The 15,473-nt window shown below is 40.1% G+C and overlaps 7 protein-coding genes across 7 annotated transcripts; 2 read left to right on the plus strand and 5 right to left on the minus strand.

Annotated features, from left to right (window-relative positions):
• Positions 1 to 80: 80 nt before the first annotated feature.
• On the minus strand, positions 81 to 1,319 carry NEMIN01_1985 (uncharacterized protein; the record flags this gene model as incomplete). Its single annotated transcript, XM_051477927.1, has 1 exon — positions 81 to 1,319. The coding sequence occupies one exon, from the start codon at positions 1,317 to 1,319 to the stop codon at positions 81 to 83; it is 1,239 nt and encodes a 412-aa protein (XP_051333887.1).
• A 405-nt stretch (positions 1,320 to 1,724) lies between these two features.
• NEMIN01_1986 (uncharacterized protein) lies at positions 1,725 to 3,092 on the plus strand (the record flags this gene model as incomplete). The annotated part of the gene is made up of 1 exon (XM_051477928.1): positions 1,725 to 3,092. The coding sequence occupies one exon, from the start codon at positions 1,725 to 1,727 to the stop codon at positions 3,090 to 3,092; it is 1,368 nt and encodes a 455-aa protein (XP_051333888.1).
• Positions 3,093 to 3,306: 214 nt separating this feature from the next.
• Positions 3,307 to 5,145, minus strand: NEMIN01_1987 (bromodomain and PHD finger-containing protein 1; the record flags this gene model as incomplete). Its single annotated transcript, XM_051477929.1, has 1 exon — positions 3,307 to 5,145. One exon carries the CDS (start codon positions 5,143 to 5,145, stop codon positions 3,307 to 3,309), a length of 1,839 nt encoding a protein of 612 aa, XP_051333889.1.
• Positions 5,146 to 5,597: 452 nt separating this feature from the next.
• On the minus strand, positions 5,598 to 7,982 carry NEMIN01_1988 (N-acetyltransferase 10; the record flags this gene model as incomplete). The annotated part of the gene is made up of 1 exon (XM_051477930.1): positions 5,598 to 7,982. One exon carries the CDS (start codon positions 7,980 to 7,982, stop codon positions 5,598 to 5,600), a length of 2,385 nt encoding a protein of 794 aa, XP_051333890.1.
• A 442-nt stretch (positions 7,983 to 8,424) lies between these two features.
• NEMIN01_1989 (uncharacterized protein) lies at positions 8,425 to 10,023 on the minus strand (the record flags this gene model as incomplete). The annotated part of the gene is made up of 1 exon (XM_051477931.1): positions 8,425 to 10,023. One exon carries the CDS (start codon positions 10,021 to 10,023, stop codon positions 8,425 to 8,427), a length of 1,599 nt encoding a protein of 532 aa, XP_051333891.1.
• Positions 10,024 to 10,446: 423 nt separating this feature from the next.
• Positions 10,447 to 13,068, plus strand: NEMIN01_1990 (uncharacterized protein; the record flags this gene model as incomplete). Its single annotated transcript, XM_051477932.1, has 1 exon — positions 10,447 to 13,068. The coding sequence occupies one exon, from the start codon at positions 10,447 to 10,449 to the stop codon at positions 13,066 to 13,068; it is 2,622 nt and encodes an 873-aa protein (XP_051333892.1).
• Positions 13,069 to 13,472: 404 nt separating this feature from the next.
• NEMIN01_1991 (uncharacterized protein) lies at positions 13,473 to 15,011 on the minus strand (the record flags this gene model as incomplete). The annotated part of the gene is made up of 1 exon (XM_051477933.1): positions 13,473 to 15,011. The coding sequence occupies one exon, from the start codon at positions 15,009 to 15,011 to the stop codon at positions 13,473 to 13,475; it is 1,539 nt and encodes a 512-aa protein (XP_051333893.1).
• Between the last annotated feature and the right edge of the window lie 462 nt (positions 15,012 to 15,473).

Raw genomic sequence — 15,473 nt, forward strand, 5'->3', positions numbered from 1 at the left:
ATACAAATAATTTGTACACATAAAATATACTATACACATATGCATAGCATCCAAACAATAAGTTTATTATAGGAAATACTTCAGCGAGCACTAATTCCACAGCTTAATAACACAGAAATAATGGAAATTAGATTAGCAACCCAATAATGGCCACTTGCTATTACGCCCCTAGCGCCAGAAGAGCCTAGTTCATCCTTGAGCATCTCTTTCATTTTGTTTCTTATGTCTCTTATCTCTTTGCACATTAAGTACTCTTTCTCAATCTTTAAGACATCTCGGATTATAGCTATGGACTTTTCTGCTGTTATTTTGTTTTCTGTTCTAGAAAGTGTTATTACTTGGCCAATGCAGTCAGTGTATCCTTCTAAACATAGCTTGTGCTGCATTAGTGCATCATCGAAACTAAGAAACAAACTTTTTAGCCTGTTGTAGTCAACATTATAGTGAAGGTTAAGTGTTTCTACCATTTCCTCACCTAAAGCTGCATTATGTTTAGAACATTTGAAATAATTGTTGAGATGAAAGGTTCCTCCTAGCATGTATTTTGTAAGGTTTTTTATGATTCTATTCATATTATACATGCCTTCTTCTATGCTGTAGAAGAAATAATGGACGTTTTCTAAATAGCACGTATTTTTTATGTTTTCTTTTGCTTTGCTCTCGTATTCTTTTAGACTCTCTCGAACACTGTTTAGCTCACATTCTCTGTAGCCATTTAGTCTATTGAGTATGTTTGAACTATTCCTTGTGATGTTTTTTATCTCACTGCTCTTTGGGCTTTTGAGAAACTTTTCCATCTCTTGTATGCTGCTTGTCATTTCTGTGTCCAGCTCTTCCTTTATCTCAAGCGTTTTCTCCAGGGATTCCAGTACTCTTACGTTATCACGCATCTGATGTGAGCAGGAGCTGTTCTTGTTAGCATTGAATATTCTCCAAACATCTTCTTCAAATCTCTCAATGTCCCACGGCCCTGTGAAAAAAGCTATTCCATTCGCATTTAGTTTGCTATTCTCACAAATAAAGTTGTGCTGAGACTTCTTCTCGCTCTGGTTTGCAGTTTTTTTAGCTGGAGAATCACTTTGCATACTGCGCAGAATGCCTTCATCTGTTTCATTTGGAATGCTAAGCGAGATGGATTCATCACTGTCTTCAATCTCATTCGAAGACGTTTTAAGCATTTTGAACGCATATTCAGACAGAGGCATGTCTACCTGTGCACTCTGCTGCACCATGCTTTTCTTCTCAGCATTTACAATATTTATGCTGAATATGGAAACCAGGAGTGTGATAAACACCGCAATAGACAGAAGTAATTTCATGAGTGGAAAAAACAACTCGATTATATTTACGAAAACTGATAGCAAAAAGCATGATTTGATCAGCTAGAAGAGTTCTGGAAATATTTACAAGAGCAGCTTCAAAGTAGAAGCAGAAAGGATCTCTTAGTATGGCACAGAAAATCCGACTACTACACACAACAAGATACAGCACTGTGACAACTCCTATGGAGTGAAAATTAGCAAGCAAAATGCACTTGCAGTGTGCACGGTCTAATTGGCAAATTAGCACTCGAGTATGCCACACTGCTTCTTAGCCAGCCAGAGACTGCTGTCTTATGCTAACTATTTTCCATTTCGCAAATTTTCTTATTGGAAGTGATTGATGGTCTTTTTGGGAATAAAAGTATCCCTGTTTCTATATTAATAAAATATTTTTATCCAGCGATGATCCTGACTAAAAGAACAGTAGGAGTGAAGTTGATGCATGCGCTGTTTATTCTTGTGCTGTGCGCGCTGCTTAAAGAGGCAGCTGCCTCAACTGTCTCTGAAGGAAGCATAGACGCAGACGGAATGGCAGATCTGGGAACAGAAAGCGCCATTAAATGGCTGAAAGAGTACATTTCCCAAAAAGAAGTGTGCGATAGCATCAGCCTGTCGCCTGATGGGCTGCTATCGCTCATGTACGAGGAAGAGGTGAACAACATAGTTAAGGTGGTTGTGTGCATATGCTTTGGCCCTGAAAATCTGCAGATTTCTGATAACTGGGAAAAGGTAAAGCTCGCTCTGGTGGAGCTGATTGAAAGAACAAATAACGGAGCAGACGTGATCAATGCAAAAAGCACAGCCCTGTACAACGCAATAGTCAACCACCCTTCTCGTGTGCCATACTCTGAAGAAGTACTGGTCGATTCATTGCGCAGACTGTTTGGAATATCTTCTGAAGAAAGCGAGCTAAAAAGACAATTTTTGTCGGTTAAGAGTCTGCACAGCGGAGAAAAAAAAGAGAACAGCGGATACACGCTAAACCACCCCGTGGACGTGCTCAACATGCTCTATCTGCACGCTGTTCTCTATGGCATAGACATCATGGAAAACAAGCTGCTCAGCTGGAATCTCACCATAAACACATTTTTGTACAACTTGGGGAAAGAAGTTGACCGGCTCATGAGAGACGCATACAACTCGCCAAATGAGTACATACACAGAATGCACATATCAGACTATTTGCGGCTGGTAAGACCTGAAGCAAACAACTACTGCAAGGTAATCAACAACATTCTCAACACAGACCAGCACTGCTACACCTTGGAGCACATACAGAAGCCCAGAGAAACGTACAATGCAGAGTTCAACAACATAAAACGCGTTAGCACAGGGTTTTATCGAATGACGCCAGCTACGTACATACACCCTTTCACGAGATTCACGATAAGGAACAATATCACGATCAAAAAAAGTGAAAGCTACAGAGATGATGATATTTATTTTTTGAATGACTGCTGGTACCTGGATCTCACCCACGACTACCCCTCAGTTAAAAAAGAATTGCAGAGACCGCACACGCTAAAAGACGTAATAATACCAGAGCATATAGAGAACATCGTTATAAACTCGGATAATATAAGCCCAGAAGAACGCGTAGAGATAGTTGTGCGGTGCTTTGGCAGAAACAATTACAATATCTACACAAGAGATGCCTATTCTGGTGCTATAAATAGATCCAGCGAGAAAAAAGCAGTAGACACTAAGACAGAACAAAAAGAAACAATAACTGGACAGACAGTGTGTGTTTCTAACTTGCAGTGTGCATGATAATTGCAACAGCGATAGTTCAACAAAATGAAATGAGCACAGCTGAAGATAAGTGTGCGTTCTTCAAAACTAATAAATTGGCAGATTTATGAGCTTTTTGTACAAAAACTATACATCCAGTTTAAAAATGCAAATTATTCCTGTGCAGTTATATTTATGCACACGGCGAATGTAATCCTGTCTTGAGCCTAAATCTTTTAATATTATTTTATTTTTATTGTGTAACGGCGTTTATGTACTTTTTCTGTTTTTCTTCCTGCTCCTGCGTTACTCCTGCTTCTTTATTCAGCTCCTGCAGGGCATTGATAATCGTTTGGTTGTCTTTTGGCTTTATTGCTCTTTTTCTTTCTATCAGATGGATCTCTCCTGTTACTTTATCTTCTATTTTTATTCCGTCTTTTACCGCTTCTACTTCGGAGGCTGTGATAACATACGGTAGATACGGGTCTGGAAGTATCCTGGCCAGCACTGTGTCGCCTGTTTGCATCTTCCAGACGGCAAGCACTTCTTCGAGCCTGTGCGCTTCTATTCCTATAAATGACTCCTGTCCGTTGTACTTGTACGCATTGCTAATCAATAGCTCTACGTCTTTCACCATCTGATCAAACGATTTGTACTTCAATCCATTGATACTGTCCTGTATGGTCTCCAGAGAGATGGGGTTGTGTATCACCGATGAGTATCCTGGGGCAATGTCGTCTGTAACGATTTCTCTGAATAGATCGTGTCTATCTGTGCGCTCCAAATCGTCAAATAGCGATTTTATATGCTGATATCTCGGTATGTATTTCGAGAATATTTTTATCCGCTCATTTTCCAGACCGGCTATTCTTTTGTTTATTTCACTCGCATGCCTTCTCACTGTCTCCAACGACTTTTGCACTTTGTATGCTCCAAGCACCGCTATTTCATAGAGATGAAGTTCACTCTTTGGCAGAATAATTTCAGATGGCAATGCGTACTTGTCCAAAATAGCCCTTTCCTCTTTTCCAAATTCGCGCTCAACTGTCTCAACCTTTCCCCAGTCTTTGAATCCCTCTGATACGGCATCAATGCGCAGTCTTTTTATGATAGGCCTGTCTTTCTTTCTGGCCTGCCATGCAGTAAACATGTCTTTCACAAAATCGCAGGAGTCTTTACTGATGTTTTTCATGTCTCTATTTACAATTCTGTTTACAACGTAGTCTGATATTTTTATGGCCACACTTTCGATCTCGGAGTGTATTCTTCTCTGCGGAATCCACAGGGGAACTGCGTTTCTAATGCTTGGCGTATGCTCCAATAGCGGATAGTTTCCGTCTGGGGACCGAGTGAGGACGCTTTCTGCTTTTTTTTGCGGATCGTGCTCGTGGCAGAAAATAATGTAATTTGACAAATCAATGTACTTCTTTGACTGCACAGCGCACGTTGCATGGTAGTACCTTCTGCACCCGTAGTAAGCACACGGCGCCACTCCGCCTTTTTTAAACCCGCACTCCAGGCATTGCTGCTGGCTTCTGTGCACATCTTCAATGTCCACCGGTTCTACAAGCGAAGTATTTTCAAATCTTGCGCCGGTAACTAAATGCCCGCAGAGAACGTGGCACCAGAACCCATTGCTTGTTCTTTTGTACGCCCCGCCAGATATTGGGCACAAAATGCAGCTTATTACCTTTTTGGGAGAAAGCAAGCAGGGCCTGCACAGCCAGCTGCCGTCTGGAATGTTGGGCACGCCGTAGCAGGACTGGTGCACAGCTATGTTGCAGCCATCGCAAAAAACGAGAAAGTTGTCATTTTCTGTTTCCTTCTCGCCGCAGATGTTGCACTCTTCTGAGAGCTCTTCGTTTTCCGTTATTTTTGTGATTGCTATTCTCTGCAGATAGTGGTGCTCTTTCTCCAGCCTGTCCATAACCAGCTCGTACATGTTCTCGTCAGCCCAAGAGTATTTTTGATTTAAAAACAGCAATATTTCTCTGTCTACTTCATCCATGTTGTACTCGATGTCGTAGACAGTCGGCTTTTTCCTTTCTTCCAGATACTTCATAATGGCATGTTTGTTTTTCTTGGCTTGCATTGTAAAAAATGGCAAAAGAAATTTTGCAAGTTTTGTTTGCAAGTTTTGCCAATTTCTAGACAATGTATTTCCAGGCCATCCTTCGCATCCTCTGCACACAAACACATCTCAAATGGAATGCATTATCTATTGCGCAGTAATACTTAGCTAGTGGATATTTACACCAAACCAGTTCTTCTTTTGTATTCTGGCGTATATTTTAATTTTGCAATTTCTGTTTTTGTGTTCTGACTCTTTCATTCCACTACACTACAAACAAAAATAGTCCCATCATTAATCCACTAGCATTGTTGGTGAGGGGCTATATTTAATAATTTTAACAAATTTTATCTTGGATTTTATTTTAGTCAGCGCACTTTGCAAATTAACCAGAACCACAAATAGAGTCTATTCTCCGCTGCATTAACATAACCTTAAAATTTCTTTATTTGTAATTTATTTATTCTTCTGTCTTATTGCCCATTGTTGCTGGATAGGGACGACAGAGCCTTGGCAATAAGCATCTTCACCTGGGACGGCTGCAGTTTTAGCTCTGACGAGACACTTTCCAGCGTCTTGTGCTGGAGCCCTACGGCAAGCAGAATGATTTTCTGTGTAGACGAAATTATCTGTTTTTTTGTTTTCAGAACCTCTTTTGCGATCATTGGGATCAGATCAATCACAATTCTTAGGTCCAGGTTGCACCTCGCAAACTGCTGCATTCTTCGCACCTGCTCCTCTGTGAACACTTTTACTCCTGCTTGGTTTGGAGTTACCACCTGCAGCGCGATAACCGTGGGAACTGCGCTAAAACATCCTGGAAGCAGCTCTAAGAATCTTTCAGTGAACTCTTTCCTGTATTTCTCTATCTTCTCTGCAGCTCTGTCTGAGAGCGGCCTCATTGTGATAAGCGAGTGCTCCCCTGTAGTTTTGCACAATGTGTGTTTCAGGTAAACAGGCTTCATCTCCAGTCTAAGCCAGAAGTCCAGCAGTTTTTGTGTTACTCCAAACGACACGCCAATGTAGTCCACTTTGCAAAGCGACAAGGCAGAAAATAGAACATTGCTGCTATCGCTCCCGCCTATCTGAGATTTTGATAAATTTTCATTTTTACCGTCTGCTGCCTTAACGATCTCATTGACCAGGTACGATCCGTATCCCATGGACTGTGCGTCTGGGTGGATCGCTATTCTGATTATCCGCATGCCCAGCTGCTCGAATATTTCCATGTCCAGGAAGTACTGCGAAATTGACCAGGGAATCAGGTTCCCTTTTTCTGTTCTTTTTTCGTTGTATGCTTTCTGTGTCTCGTCCATTTCCATTCTGCTGCCTTCCTTCACACACTGCGCGAGCCCGAGAACCCTTCCGTCTTCTGTCAGCAGGACAACCAAAGCGTGGTTCTCATCGTCTGCTAGAGTTTGCAGATCATTTGGGCTGTTTTTGTAGTGCCCTGACAGAAGTATGCTGGACAGCGATTTCAGAATTTTTTCTGTTTCCTCATGGCCCGAGAAAAGAAGAGACTTGTTCACGCTGTAAGTCCTGCACTTTTCGTGCTTTGGGAATGTTATCATCTTCGGTATCTCCGGAGCGAGCGAAAGCGCGCCGTTTAGCCACTTCTCAACAGGATCATTTCTGCTGTATCTAATCGGCTCTTCCAATCTGATAATTTCAGGATTCAGGGACTTGAATAGCTTCAGAGACAGAGCGCGCCCTGTGCCCTCATATCCAGCAGTTGTTGAAGAGATCATCGTCGGGTACATCCCCAGCATTTCCTTGAGAATCGGCAGAGGAATAGCTGCTGCTTCGTCCACAACCAGCATAGATGGGGAGTGTCCCAGTTTCTGCGGTGCTGCAAATCTGATGGTCTGGTAGTGCGTTTTTGATACCGTTATTTTTTCAATTAATTTTTTAAAAGTTTTTGAGTATTCAATAAAAAAGTCAAACTGCTCTTTATATCCATTCGCTGCCAAACCGGTCACTGCAAACTCAAAAACAGTCTGCACATTCGACAGGTGCGGAGCAGATATCAGAATGTCGTTCATTCCCTTCACAACTGCGTGAGCAATTGACAGCCCCAGAGCAGCTGATTTCCCGCGCCCTCTGTCTGCTGTGATCGCAACTAAAGATCTCCTCTCCAGTATCTGCGAGAGCTGGAAGACGGCGTCAGCCTGGTCTTCTGTTTTGCACTGCCGCATTAGAACAGCTGTGCTGTTTGCGCTTATGATGCTCAGTGGATTAAGAGGATTTGCTGCCTCTTTTATTTTTTGCACTTTTTCTTCTACTCTGTTCTCTTTTTCTGTCTCTAGCTCTGTCTCTTTTTGGCTCTCGTATTTCAAAACATTCATCTGGCTATCTAGTATAAGATAGTTGTCTGCTGATTGGAGCAGGTGATAGAGTCTTCTTGTGTATATGCTATCTGTTTCATCAACGGGCAGCAGTATTACCCCTCCTCCTTTCACGCTTTCCACTACGCTTGCCAGCGAGTTGGCTCTGATTTTCGAGAAGTCTTGGAGGATGCAGAGGTCCGTGGTTGTTCCAAGCACTTTTTCCGCTTCGCTGTGAAACACGTAGTTTATATCGGTATTTACAATGAACGATTCAAAGTTTGAGAGGACGCACTCTCCGGCTCCTCTTCTTTTTTTTGCCTTTCCTATTTTGTGCGTCTTGGCCTCCAGCTCCTTCTCGTACACCCAGAGCACACGCGGCCTAATTGTGTACCTAGAGAGCAGAGAATGGACGTGGTGGACAACATCTTTCACTTTTCCGCACACGCCAATAATTGATCTGTGTTTGTTTTTCACTCCATTTTCTAACAGACTGAGTATTTTATTGTCTACTCTTTCTTTGTTAATTGTCATGCAAATTTTTAGTAACTGCAATTTTTTCATCTTCTACGGAAAATAGCAAAAAAGGCTGGCATTTCCAGCTGCTAGCTGCCTGCCCTTGCAGTAGAGCCGAAGAAAGCCAGCCATGTTCTCTCTTCTATACTTGTTTTTAAGCTCATCGTATTAGTATAGTGTTACGTGGTAAAATATCTTACTTTTGGTTTACACTGAAAAAGAAGATAAATAAACAGATATGATGGACTGGATACTCTGCTAGATGTAGATTTTTATTTACTCTGCATTAATTCAAGAGGTATTTATTGTTTAGTTATGGCTATTTGTATATTTAATATACATGAAAACTCAAAATGCCAGGATGTAACCGGAGAATGCTAAATAAGTTAGCCAACTAGAACAAGCTGTCTAAGACAACTCAATTACATGTATATTCTAGAGTGTATCTTAACCTGTCGTATTACTTCATTATGAATGGCCATTTCTTCATAGTACAATGGTTGATTCCAGAAACTGCACGATTCTTTGAGAATCTAATCAGTAGCACTGATGCGGCTATAAAAATAGCACTTAGCATGAGAATTTTAACTATATTGACTCGGCTAGTTGTTATTGTGAAGGATTTTCTTTCTTCTGGCACTTTTTTCTCTTCTGCTTCGTCTGTTACAACTCTTATATCCACTGCTTTTCCAAATTCTTTTATTTTTCTGAGCAGATACTGTTTCTGGAGCAGACTCAAGCCTGGCAATTCATCCAAGGCAGTTGAAAGTTCCTTAATATTATGAAACTCTGGATACCCTTTTTTATCCTCATATGTTAGCAAGTATATGGTGTTTTCTAGAGAGTTAATTCTATGTCTTATCCTTTCCAGCTCTTCTTTTTTTTCTTTCTCTATCCGGCTGTAGTCTGGAGAACTACGGTCTGCGCTGTTTTCCCACTCTTGAAAGCTCTCTCTTTTTTCGCTGTAGTTTGCTTTTTCCATATCAAGCAGGTCCTTATTCTTTGGCACTTCCTCAAACGCTTTGTTTCTTTCTCTATATATTAGTTCAGCTAGGCACGTATCACCTGCATATTTTTTATAAAAATCGCTCAAATCTGCCTTTACCTTTACTACCTTTGGCCCGTCCATTTGGTCCAGGAGCTTAGTGTGATGTGCCATGTATCCTATTGCTTTGATTATCCTTTTCTGTGCCGACTTTTCTGCTGCAATTTTTTCTAGATGGTTGCAGATGGAAATGGCTATCTTCAGGTCTTCAGGGCTAAACAGGTTGCTGATTTCTTTGCCAATCACGTCCTGGTATTTAGTAGAAACAACTCTGATCTCTCTGATCAGCTTGATCAGCTTTTCGATTTTAAGATATTTCCCGCAGATCATCTTTAGCCCATAGTCCACTAGTAGCACATCGTCTTTAGTTAGCGTGTACAGCTGATCTAGAGTGTAAAATTCTCTAATGGACAAATATTTTTTATAAATATCCATGTCCTCCAATTGCACCGAACTGGATATATAGCTCAGAGTCTGTCTATCAAGGCTCTCTGTCACAAGCTGAAGCATGCCTTTCAGGCCCAAAGCATTTGTGTCATTGATCTCCAGAGTGCATGTTCTAGGGCTCAGATCTGGGTTATCATCTTCCGTTATATCATCTAGCGGCTCATGCATATCAACCTTTCGAGTGATTCCGTGGTCTATGTCGTATATCAATGGATTTGGCTTTATAAGCTCATTGATCAGAAGAATGCACCTTTTTTTCAGCATTTGCCTGGCTCCGCTTCTTAGCGAGTCGTGGATTCTGCATATAAGTCTTAACATGCTGCTATTGTACACAAAGTATAGGTACATAGAACTCTTAACCATGTCTAGGATAACTTTTTTTTCTTCAGGGCTGTGCGTACTTTCTATTTTCAGATTCCCATCGAGTATGTATTTTAGTATAAGCATAAAACTTATTCTATTATAGGACTGAACAGCTTCGCTCAAAGCATCCACACTGTTAACAGTCATGCAGGCCTGCACCATTCCATTCACATCTATCTTGAATTGAACCTCTTTTGCAGCCATCTAAAAGTTTTATTTGCAGGAATAATTTAAAAAACAAGAATCTCCAAAGGTAAAAACTTTTAGTTTAATTTCAGCATGCAGAGTAAAGAAAATGCCTATGGTCTTATTTTCTTTAAAGGTTCTACTTGGACAACAGATCCTTGCAGTGCGCCCTTTGCATTGTATATTTAGCATCTGATTGTTTTGCTCCTACTATATGCTATTATCATGCTCTGCATATCTCTCATAGATTCTCTATGCTCATCTCTGATCTCTCGCTCTCCCTCATCATCAAATTAAAGCATTTGTGCCTTGGCAAGCCAGCCTGATGTTTATGAGAATACAGACCAAGGAAAGATAGATAGATTAAATAGTTTGTAGGATAGAAAAATAGAAAGATATTCTCTTGGCTTGAGCCATAAATGCGAAAATCATTTTTTTAGCATGAAAATCCTGAAATTAAGAAAAACTCTAGCTCTATGCACAATGCTCCTTACTCTCTTTATTGCAGAGTGCCAAGGCAGTGCAAATGCCTTCGCCGAGAAAAGGATTAGTGCTGGCAATCTGTCTGCAGGAGAAAAAAGAAGAGCAAGCGAGGTCAAAAGTGCAATGAATACATTTGGCCACCAGCCTGAGCACAGCAGTAAAAAACAAAAAAAAGGTGATACCAGATCAAAGAAAGAGTCTGATATCGCCTGTATGCAGCAGGAAGTTGAAATCATGATGAAGAATAACGAGCATCCAATGCAGATCAATACCCAGGAAATGGCGCTTGAAAAAAAGCTGGCCACAAAAAAAACACACAGAATAGAAAAACAGAACTACAACATCAGACGATGGAACAGCAATAGACTGGAAAACTTAGGGAGGCATAGGTATAAGCTAAACTACAACACAATGTGCGAGAATAAGTATACAAAAAAATATCTGATCGCCGCAGTTAAGAATGAGCTGTACCAGACAAAACTTAGAATAGACATTCGCGAGTTTTCAGAGAAGACTGCCCCTCTCATAGAGAAGAATGCGATGTGGTACTTCATTGCAAGCAGAACTGCAAGCATAAGCATGAAGTATAAAGATCTTCTAGCGCTGAAGGAGCTGTTCAGTAATGGGGAAAACAGTAAGTACATAGAAATGGTAAAAAGCTTCGAAGGATACTACCCCGAGCTGTTTGATGACATGGAAGCATACATGGAAAAGAACGAGCCTTTGCGAATCAATGTAGACCATCCTCCAACTGTCTGGAATAAAAACCTGGGCGATATTTACATGAGCGAATGTCTCAAAATAGACTACAGAATGATCGATAAACAGGATGGATTTTACCTAGTAGAAAAGAAGTACCATCCGTTGGCATACGCTGTGCACATGATTATGATGCTGCCTGAAGTGTACCAAGACTTTTCCAAAATAGACAAAGAGTTTATAGAAGACACATGCATTTCTAAAGACACAGCTGCAAGGAAGAAAAATTGCCAAATTCTATTAGGAGTACACGAAGTAGTGCAGCAGTATGCAAAAAAAAGAATAAACGAGTGTGTGTATAGTGAGCTATACAGTGCTCTTGAGGACGTGTATGACAAGGGCGAGCTGGAAAGAAAAAGAGCCATTGACCTGTATCGAGACATATACGCTCTTCTTGGCACATTCTACAAAAATGCAGAGGTCGTTGACAGAAGAAACAAATACATTCTGGCAGGAAAAGGCATAATAAAGAACCAGGTAAATATGAAATGCGAGATAGTATCAGATACATCACTACAAGCTGCAGATAAAAGAGTATTGAGAGCAGAGTATGCATTTGAGGAGAACAGATGGAACATCTCGCCTGATGTGCCCATACACTACCATGTGTACTATGTGGACAACACAATTGGCCTGCCTAGAAGGCTGTGCATGCCCATATGTGTTGATGAAAGCGGTGAAGAACACTACCTGCATACAATTAGCGACATAGTAGAATATGTAAAGAAGCTGTATGAAATAAAAAATATTTCAAATGCTATTTATCCCTTTAGGGTGAACAAAAAAACCAGAAAGTGGACTTACATCAAAGAGAAAGAGAGGAGTAAAACAGTGAAAGACTTGGAAGAGTATGAGGTAGTCTTTTATAATATCGAAGAAGATGTAAACACCACAAGATTTACGTTTGCAGAGTTCAGGCCGTTAAACTCTTACAGCGAGGTCATTATTCCCATCCCGCTGTTTCTTACGCCTCTGATGCGGTCGGCAGTGGATATAGGCCTTTTTGTTGAGCTGGCAAATAAGCATAGAGAGATAGAGTCAGTGGAGTTGGAAGAGAGAGAGCCTGATGTGTACACGCACAACTATAAATACATGGGCCCAAAGTATTCAGACATGTATTCATACTACAACAATCTGTACATACTGCCAGATAAAATAAAAAGCACAGAGTGCTATGCCATGAACTGCGATTCCAGCAAAGATAATGACGGGAATGCTAAAGCGGTGTGGTGTGCAAGAGTGCCGGAAGGCATGGATGAGTACACGCACTGTGTGCTAAATAAAGGATTTGAGGAAAAAGAGATATCAAAAAAGTACGCTGAGTTTATTGCTGCTGTAGAGTCAAGGGAGCACAACAAAAACAGCCAGCTGCAAGGCTTTTGTCTAAAAGACAGCCGCATACGAAGCAGCAGAACAGAAAAACAGACATACAAGATATGCAACTGGCTAGAGGACAGGGATATTGAGAGCTATAGTAACAATACGAGTCTGAACAACCTCGAGATGAAGATCAGTAAAAATGAAAAATATGTGGAAGAAATAGAGACCCAGATGGACAATTTGAATGACTCCAGTGTACAACAAACAGAAGAGACAAAACGGCAGTATGCTATAATACAGCGCAGAAGGAGAAGAATAGGCTATAAACTAGACAGCTTGCATGAAGAGATGCGCAAATTACTATCCAAAAGAACAAAGAGTTCAGAAACAGAGCTTGTAGTGTTCCGGAATGTGAACTCAAGCAGATCTAACCTAGGAGCACACAACGAGATTCTTGATGTTTTTATCAAACTGTACAGACAGCAGTGCAGAGTCCAGTAAATCAGCTAATAAATAAATAGCATCAATGAGTATAGAATACTTCCTCTTTTTACGTCCACAGTACCTATTAATATAGTGACAAATCCAAAGTGTATACTTTTTCGTAAACTTAAATCTGTTAGTAATAAAAAGTGTACATATATGTCTGTGTAGAGGTTTATTTAGAAGAATGCTAGAAGCTAGGAATAAAAAGAAAAAACTGTGCATTAAATAGAAAAAATGTCCAATGTACACCTATTGCAGTGTTTAAAAACAAGTGTAGTTTATTTTGAATTCTAGGCTGGGCATTGGGGCTACACAGGCTGTGGTATCTCAGACTTGTTTATCTTCCTTATTTAGTTTCTGCGCATAATATACTGTTTCCTTATACCGAATAAACTACTACTTTTAGCAGCATTCATCGCCTAGTTATTTGAGTTTTTTCTAACGAGTGGCATTGTTGTCACGAAAGTAGTACAAGCTGCCACAGCAGCTAATACTATGCCTTTTTTAGAATTTCTTTTGTTAGCTTTATCCATTTGTAGCACTTGATGCCTCTCAGATATCTCTTCTACTTCTTCAGATACTCCTGCTGCCTCTGCTACTTCTTTTTCTTCTTCTGGCTCTTCTACCTCCATCTTCAATTTCCGTGCTTTTACAAACTCTTCTATCTTTTTGAGCATGTATTTCTCCTGCTGTGGGCTCAGCTGGTATAAGCATCTTAAGCTATGCAGGAGCTTCTCAATGATGCTACACTGTATTTTTTCTTTTTTGTGCTCGCATTTTAGAGAATATATCTTCTCTTTTAGCTTATCCATCGAAGTAATCGCTTCTTCCTTCTCTCCACCATCTTCTATTAGACTGTAGTTTAGTTCCTCTTTCTCTAGGGCATCTTCCTGTATTTTTATCTCTGCATCTAATCTGTGCAACCTATCACTTACTATCCTATCTAAACCTGTACCAATTACACAGTTTTTGTAGAAGTTACTTAAGTCGGGTTTTATCTGCAGTGTGTTTTGCTCATCTGCCTCTTTCCACAGCAAGTTGTTATTTACTAGATACTCCAGTGTCTGGATCATGTAGTTGAGCAACTCTTTCTCATATTTAATTTTTTTCAGACTACTGGCAACTGAAATGATTATTTTTAGGTCGTCTTTTTTGTGCGCAAATATCTCATCAACCTTTGCAGTTATGTCCTTAGGTTCGCTATATTTATTCTCCATGTCTTTCAGCAGACCAATCAACTCTTCAATTCTGTAATATTTTTCGTAAATAAGGTTGAGCCCATAGTCTGCTAGCGGCATACCATCTTTGCCTAGGTCGTATAGCTCTTCCAAAGTGTAGTACGACTTTATAGATGAATACTTCTTCAGAACATCCATGTCTACTGAGCCCACCAAAACAGCGATATAGTCTAGATTCTGTCTGTTCAGGCTCTCTGAGGTAAGCCTCATCAAGCTTTTCAAGTTCAGGAAGTCTGCATCATCAATCTCTAGAGTGCATGTCCTAGCGCTTAAATCAGCACTTTCATCGTCTGGATCTATGCTTTTTATCGGTCCATCTGTACCATACTTTCTGGTTACTCCATACTTTGGATTGTATATGAACGGATTTATCTTTATAAGGTCATTGGCCAGAGAGATAGCTTCGTGAGCAATTGATCTATCGTGCCTCCCCTTCAGTGCGTCGTATAGATAGTGCATCCCTAGCGCTTGATGATTATTGTCGACAAGAGACTGGTAGAATCTATTCTTAACTATGTTTAAAAGCATTTCGTTTTCTTTATCGCTGTGTTTGCCTTCTATTTCCAGATTCCCATTAAATATACGCTCTAGCATAATAGAATATCTTGGCTTCGTGCCAGCTGTAATGTAAAAATCTATATTGTCTGTCCCATTGATGGATTTGCACTCGTTTAGTATTCCCTCCACATTTATTTTCAATTTAACTTCTCTTGTGGTCATTCTGAAAGTTTTAACTTACAAAAAATAATTTAAGAATCAAGGGCTTCCCATAGAGGGTAAATTTTAGTTTATTTTTAGCATACCACATAAAGAATATTGGTGCTCCTATATAGCACACTACACTTGCTGCAGCTAGTCAATGGAAGGTTTAGCTAGAAGATGGACTAAGCTTATAGGTTTATGTAAAAATGATATTGTATAGAGCACAGAACATGTAAGACATTTATCTTTTTTCCTTTATAAGTGCCAAAGGCGTAATGAATAGAAAAGATTTAACACACTGCAGAAAAAGAGAGACTAGAAGAGAGCTAGCAAAGATCTGTTATGCAGAGTCCATATAGTATGTCTCATTAAAGAGCATTGCACAAATAGGGTAAATGAGAGTAAGGTTATAACAGGAACTATAAATAAAAAAATATCAATTTTTACCATGAAAAACCATAAATGGAAGAAAATGCTAGG

This window comes from Nematocida minor, assembly GCF_024244105.1.
Source record: "Nematocida minor strain JUm1510 chromosome Unknown 7903, whole genome shotgun sequence".
NCBI classification, from domain to species: Eukaryota; Fungi; Microsporidia; genus Nematocida; species Nematocida minor.